The 7,500-nt window shown below is 47.0% G+C and overlaps 1 protein-coding gene across 1 annotated transcript in view; it reads right to left on the bottom strand.

Moving 5' to 3' along the window:
• LOC118946760 (mastermind-like protein 3) overlaps positions 1–7,500 on the bottom strand; it is a 231,003-nt gene that overhangs the window by 20,806 nt on the left and 202,697 nt on the right. Inside the window, 1 exon segment of the mRNA XM_090210029.1 lies at positions 664–927. Within this exon segment, the coding sequence (XP_090066155.1) occupies positions 664–927 (264 nt within the window).

Here is a 7,500-nt window from a genome sequence, read left to right as displayed (position 1 = left end):
ACGGTGTGTGTGTGACGGTGTGTGTGTGATGGTGTGTGTGTGACTGTGTGTGTGTGACGGTGTCTGTAAATGACAGATGAAGAGGAGACACTTTGGTGTTTAATTTGCATCACTGACAAACGGGGGAGAGAGACTGTAATCATTCCCCACATCCACCTCCTCCCTCCTCCCTGTTCTGTCCCTCCTCCCTCCTCTCTGTTCTGTCCTTCCTCCTTCCTCCCTGTTCTGTCCTTCCTCCCTCCTCTCTGTTCTGTCCCTTCTCCCTCCTCCCTCCTCTCTGTTCTGTCCCTCCTCCCTGCTCTCTGTTCTGTCCCTTCCCCTCCCTCCCTCCTCTCTGTTCTGTCCTTCCCCTCCCTCCCTCCTCTCTGTTCTGTCCCTTCCCTCCCTCCCTCCTCTCTGTTCTCCCTTCCCCTCCCTCCCTCCTCTCTGTTCTGTCCCTTCCCCTCCCTCCCTCCTCTCTGTTCTGTCCCTTCCCCTCCCTCCCTCCTCTCTGTTCTGTCCCTTCCCCTCCCTCCCTCCTCTCTGTTCTGTCCCTTCCCCTCCCTCCCTCCTCTCTGTTCTGTCCCTCCTCCCTCCTCTCTGTTCTGTCCCTTCCCCTCCTCTCTGTTCTGTCCCTTCCCCTCCCTCCCTCCTCTCTGTTCTGTCCTTCCTCCCTTCTCTCACCTGTTCAGCCAGTAATAGCTGTTGTTGCTGCTGTCTCTGTTCTCTCAGTAGCTGTTGTTTCTGTTGTTCCATCATGTGGAGCTGAACTCTCTTCTCCTGCTCCATCACCATCATCTGTTTCATAATGGCCGCCTGCTGCTGGTTGCCCAGGTAACCGGGAGGGGCCCCTGCGCCCTGATTGGGCCCCGCGCCGAGGCCACACCCCCGGCAGGGTGAGGGGGAGGGACGCACGGGCTGCCGTGACATTCCCACCACACCTTGTTCCTAAAGAGAGAGAGAGGGAGGGAGATCCGTGAGTTTTTATTGGTGGGATGATCAATCAATCAGCTGGTCAAGCAATCAATCAAAACAACGGGTAAACGCTGGTGTGGCGCTTTTCACAGAGAATTCAACTGAAGACAGAAGTAACCAGCTACTTTAAAACCTACAATACAATGACAGATTAATTATCCCGGGAACCCCGTGTAGAGGATCATCCCAGGAACCCCGTGTAGAGGATCATCCCAGGAACCCTGTGTAAAGGATCATCCCAGGAACCCTGTGTAAAGGATTATCCCGGGAACCCCGTGTAGAGGATTATCCCAGGAACCCCGTGTAGAGGATCATCCCAGGAACCCTGTGTAAAGGATTATCCCGGGAACCCCGTGTAGAGGATTATCCCAGGAACCCTGTGTAGAGGATTATCCCAGGAACCCTGTGTAAAGGATTATCCCAGGAACCCTGTGTAGAGGATTATCCCGGGAACCCCGTGTAGAGGATTATCCCAGGAACCCCGTGTAGAGAATTATCCCAGGAACCCCATGTAGAGGATTATCTCAGGAACCCCGTGTAGAGGATTATCCCAGGAACCCCGTGTAGAGGATTATCCCAGGAACCCCGTGTAGAGGATTATCCCAGGAACCCCGTGTAGAGGATTATCTCAGGAACCCCGTGTAGAGGATTATCTCAGGAACCCCGTGTAGAGGATTATCCCAGGAACCCCGTGTAGAGGATTATCCCAGGAACCCAGTGTAAAGGATTATCCCAGGAACCCCGTGTAGAGGATTATCCCAGGAACCCCTTGTAAACAGACACAGCAGGATACACTATATATACAGCAGTGTGTGGACACCCCTTCAAATAAGTGGATTTGGCAATTTCAGCCACACCAGTTGCTGACAGGTGTATAAAATTGAGCACAGAGCCATGCAATCTCCATAGACAAACATTGGCAGTAGAATGGCCTTACTGAAGAGCTCAGTGACTTTCAACGTGGCACCGTCATAGGATGCCACCTTTCCAACAAGTCAGTTCGTCAAATTTCTGCCCTGCTAGAGCTGCCCCGGTCAACTGTAAGTGCTGTTATTGTGACGTGGAAACGTCTAGGAGCAACAATGGCTCAACCGTGAAGTGGTAGGCCACACAAGCTCACAGAACGGGACCGCTGAGTGCTGAAGCGCATACAAATCCATACAGAAATGGTTTGTCGAGATCAGTGTGGAAGAACTTGACTGGCCTGCACAGAGCCCTGACCATCACACTCACTAATACTCTTGTGGCTGAATGGAAGCAAGTCCCTGCAGCAATGTTCCAACATCTAGTGGAAAGCCTTCCCAGAAGAGTGGAGACTGTTATAGCAGCAATGTTCCAACATCTAGTGGAAAGCCTTCCCAGAAGAGTGGAGACTGTTATAGCAGCAATGTTCCAACATCTAGTGGAAAGCCTTCCCAGAAGACTGGAGGCTGTTATAGCAGCAATGTTCCAACATCTAGTGGAAAGCCTTCCCAGAAGACTGGAGGCTGTTATAGCAGCAATGTTCCAACATCTAGTGGAAAGCCTTCCCAGAAGACTGGAGGCTGTTATAGCAGCAAAGGGAGGACAAAGTCCATATTAATGCCTATTAATGCCATGTCCATATTAATGCCATGATTTTGGAATGAGATGTTCAACGAGCAGGTGTCTACATACTTGTAGCGTATATTCATTCAGACTAAACACCACATTTTTAAAGATTCTTCCCAGCTAACCCCTCACTCTCATCCCCTCCCAGTGCAGTATGGGTAGTCCTTGCCCACCCTGAGTCCACCCTGAGTCCTCTCATCCCCTCCCAGTGCAGTATGGGTAGTCCTAGCCCACCCTGAGTCCTCTCATCCCCTCCCAGTGCAGTATGGGTAGTCCTAGCCCACCCTGAGTCCTCTCATCCCCTCCGAGTGCAGTATGGGTAGTCCTCTCATCCCCTCCCAGTGCAGTATGGGTATGTGCATACATTAGACCCTCATTAGCATATAAATAGCTACTTCCTCCACTTAGCCGCATGCTAATCTGTAAAAGGATGAAACAGCACTCTGGAACACCATTATACCCCCAACCGACCAATTAGACGAGCCCGAGCTCAGGAATCTATTATAGGTTCATTCAGTACATTGTTTGGGGTAAGACCGCCCATCATTTACCACTGCTCTGTGTCGACAACGGACTAGAATGAATGAATGGTGTTTTATTTTGTTCACTGTTGTTTTAGGGAAGGGTGGCTACATATTGTCCTACGTGTCAGTTAGATTAGACAGACGGACGGACGGACGGACGGACGGACAGACAGACAGACAGACAGACAGACAGACAGACAGACAGACAGACAGACAGACAGACAGACAGACAGACAGACAGGCAGGCAGACAGGCAGGCAGACAGGCAGGCAGGCAGAGCGAGACAGACAGACAGAGAGACAGAGAGACAGAGAGACAGAGAGAGAGAGCGCGACAGAGAGACCAAAATGCCAGAACCGGACAAGAACCTGACACCCTCAGCACACAGCGGGACAAACACCTGCCTGGAGGTGACAGCATTCCCTCCCACATATGCCCCCCTAGGCACAACTATGACAACATAACCAACAAAAACGGGTCACAACTCCTGCAGCTCTGTCGCACGCTGGGTATGTACATAGTCAACGGTAGGCTTCGAGGGGACTCCTATGGTAGGTACACCCATAGCTCATCTCTTGGCTGTAGTACTGTAGACTACTTTATCACTGACCTCAACCCAGATTCTCTCAGAGCGTTCACAGTCAGCCCACTGACACCCCTATCAGACCCCAGCAAAATCACAGTCTACTTAAACAGAGCAATACTCAATCATGAGGCATCAAAGCCAAAGGAACTGAGTAACATTAAGAAATGCTATAGATGGACGGAATGCAGTTTGGAAACCTACCAAAAAACAATTAGGCAACAACAAATTCAATCCCTTTTAGACAATTTCCTGGACAAAAGGTTTCACTGTAATAGTGAAGGTGTAAACTTGGCAGTAGAAAATCTTAACAGTATATTTGACCTCTCAGCTTCCCTATCAAATCTAAAAATCTCAAATAGAAAACCGAAGAAAATGAACAACAATGACAAATGGTTTGATGAAGAATGTCTACGCCTTCACTATGGTGAATCACTAAAACAATACAGAAATACACTACGGAAAAAGAAGGAACAGCATGTCAGAAATCAGCTCAATGTAATTGAAGAATCCATAGAATCTAATCACTTCTGGGAAAATTGGAAAACACTAAACAAACAACAACAACAAGAATTATCTATCCAAAATGGAGATGTGTGGGTAAACCACTTCTCCAATCTTTTTGGCTCTATAACAAAGAATAAAGAGCAAAAACATATACATGATCAAATACAGATCTTAGAATCATCTATTAAAGACTACCAGAACCCACTGGATTCTCCAATTACATTGAATGAGTTACAGGACAAAATAAAAACCCTCCAACCCAAAAAGGCCTGTGGTGTTGATGGTATCCTCAATGAAATGATTAAATATATTATTAAATATACAGACAACAAATTCCAATTGGCTATACTAAAACTCTAACATCATCCTTAGCTCTGGCATCTTCCCCAATATTTGGAACCAAGGACTGATCACCCCAATCCACAAAAGTGGAGACAAATTTGACCCCAATAACTACCGTGGGATATGCGTCAACAGCAACCTTGGGAAAATCCTCTGCATTGTCATTAACAGCAGACTCGTACATTTCCTCAGTGAAAACAATATACTAAGCAAATGTTAAATTGGCTTTTTACCAAATTACCGTACAACAGACCATGTATTCACCCTGCACACCCTAATTGAATAACCGAAACAAAGGCAAAGTCTTCTCATGCTTTGTTGATTTCAAAAAAGCGTTTGACTCAATTTGGCATGAGGGTCTGCTATACAAATTGATGGAAAGTGGTGTTGGGGGTAAAACATACAACATTATAAAATCCATGTACACAAACAACAAGTGTGCTGTTAAAATTGGCAACAAACACACACATTTCTTCACACAGGGTCGTGGGGTGAGACAGGGATGCAGCTTAAGCCCCACCCTCTTCAACATATATATCAACGAATTGGCGAGGGCACTAGAAAAGTCTGCAGCACCCGGCCTCCCCCTGCTAGAATCCGAAGTCAAATGTCTGCTGTTTGCCGATGATCTGGTGCTTCTGTCACCAACCAAGGAGGGCCTACAGCAGCACCTAGAGCTTATGCACAGATTCTGTCAGACCTGGGCCCTGACAGTAAATCTCAGTAAGACCAAAATAATGGTGTTCCAAAAAAGGTCCAGTCAACAGGACCACAAATACAAATTCCATCTAGACACTGTTGCCCTAGAGCACACAAAAAACTATACATACCTTGGCCTAAACATCAGCGCCACAGGTAACTTCCACAAAGCTGTGAACGATCTAAGAGACAAGGCAAGAAGGGCCTTCTATGCCATCAAAAGGAACATAAATTTCAACATATCAATTAGGATTTGGCTAAAAATACTTGAATCAGTCATAGAGCCCATTGCCCTTTATGGTTGTGAGGTCTGGGGTCCGCTCACCAACCAAGACTTCACAAAATGGGACAAACACCAAATTGAGACTCTGCACGCAGAATTCTGCAAAAATATCCTCCGTGTACAACGTAGAACACCAAATAATGCACGCAGAGCAGAATTAGGCCGATACCCACTAATTATCAAATCCAGAAAAGAGCCGTTAAATTCTACAACCACCTAAAAGGAAGCGATTCCCAAACCTTCCATAACAAAGCCATCACCTACAGAGAGATGAACCTGGAGAAGAGTCCCCTCAGCAAGCTGGTCCTGGGGCTCTGTTCACAAACACAAACACAACCCACAGAGCCCCAGGACAGCAGCACAATTAGACCCAACCAAATCATGAGAAAACAAAAAGATAATTACTTCACACACAGGAAATAATTTACTAAAAAACTGAGCAAACTAGAATGCTATTTGGCCCTAAACAGAGAGTACACAGTGGCAGAATACCTGACCACTGTGATAGACCCAAACTTAAGGAAAGCTTTGACTATGTACAGACTCAGTGAGCATAGCCTTGCTATTGAGAAAGGCTGCCGTAGGCAGACATGGCTCTCAAGAGAAGACAGGCTATCTGCTCACTGCCCACAAAATGAGGTGGAAACTGAGCTGCACTTCCTAACCTCCTGCCCAATGTATGACCATATTAGAGACACATATTTCCCTCAGATTACACAGACCCACAAAGAATTCGAAAACAAATCCAATTTTGATAAACTCCCTTATCTACTGGGTGAAATACCACAGTGTGCCATCACAGCAGCAAGATTTGTGACCTGTTGCCACGAGAAAAGGGCAACCAGTGAAGAACAAACACCATTGTAAATACAACCCATATTTATGCTTATTTATTTTATCTTGTGTCCTTTAACCATTTGTACATCGTTGCAACACTGTATATATATAATATGACATTTGTAATGTCTTTATTGTTTTGAAACTTCTGTATGTGTAATGTTTACTGTTAATTTGTATTGTTTATTTCACTTTATATATTCACTTTATATATTATCTACCTCACTTTCTTTGGCAATGTTAACACATGTTTCCCATGCCAATAAAGCCCCTTGAGGTGAATTGAATTGAGAGATAGAGAGAAAGCGTCAGAGAGAGAGAGAGAGTCAGAGAGAGAGAGAGGGACAGAGAGAGAGGGGGACAGAGAGAGAGAGAGAGAGAGAGGGACAGAGAGAGAGAGGGGGACAGAGAGAGGGGGAGAGAATATGGAGGGAGAGATAAAAGATGTTAAGTGATGGAAACCTAAAAGAGAGAGAGAAACAGAGGGATGGAGGGATAAAAGAGAGAGAGAAGGACAGACTCCTCCCAGTAAGCAGACAGCCAGACCAGGTCGATACTCTGAACAGTCTCATCTCCTGCTTGGCACACCACGATGCCAGCCAGTCAGACCAATAACACCATGCCTGAGTGGAGTGAGTGGCAGGGTGCAGCAGCAGGGTCTGGCCTGCGGGGGTCACTGGTGTTCTGTCTGTGTGTGTGTGTGTGTGTGTGTGTGTGTAACAGGCTCATTGGTCTCCTCTCTCAGCAGATGGCTCAATCATGACGACTCTGATCTACAATCTCTTCTCCCTCTCCTCTCTCCATAATTCTTCTCTTCCAATCTCTCTCTCTGTTCCTTCCTCTGTTCTCCCCTCTCTCTCTCTCTGTCTCTCCCTCTCTCTCTCTGTGTGTTCCTTCCTCTACCTCTGTTCTCCCTCTCTGTCTCTCTCTCTCTCCCTTCCTCTGTTCTCCTCCATCACCCTCTCTCTCTTTCTGTGTTCATCTCCCTCTCTCTCTCTCCTCTGACTGGTCCACATGGGAGAGGGAGGAAACAGAAGGGAAGAAAGGTGGCAGAGAGAGAGGAGAGACAGAGAGAGAGAGAGAGGAGAGACAGAGGGGATGAGAGAGAGGGAGACAGAGGGGATGAGAGAGAGAGAGAGGAGAGACAGAGGGGATGAGAGAGAGAGGAGAGACAGAGGGGA

The sequence above is a fragment of the Oncorhynchus mykiss genome, chromosome 19 (genome assembly GCF_057628025.1).
Source record: "Oncorhynchus mykiss isolate SJ-2025 chromosome 19, ASM5762802v1, whole genome shotgun sequence".
NCBI lineage: Eukaryota > Metazoa > Chordata > Actinopteri > Salmoniformes > Salmonidae > Oncorhynchus > Oncorhynchus mykiss.
This window is presented reverse-complemented; position numbering and strand designations above follow the sequence as displayed.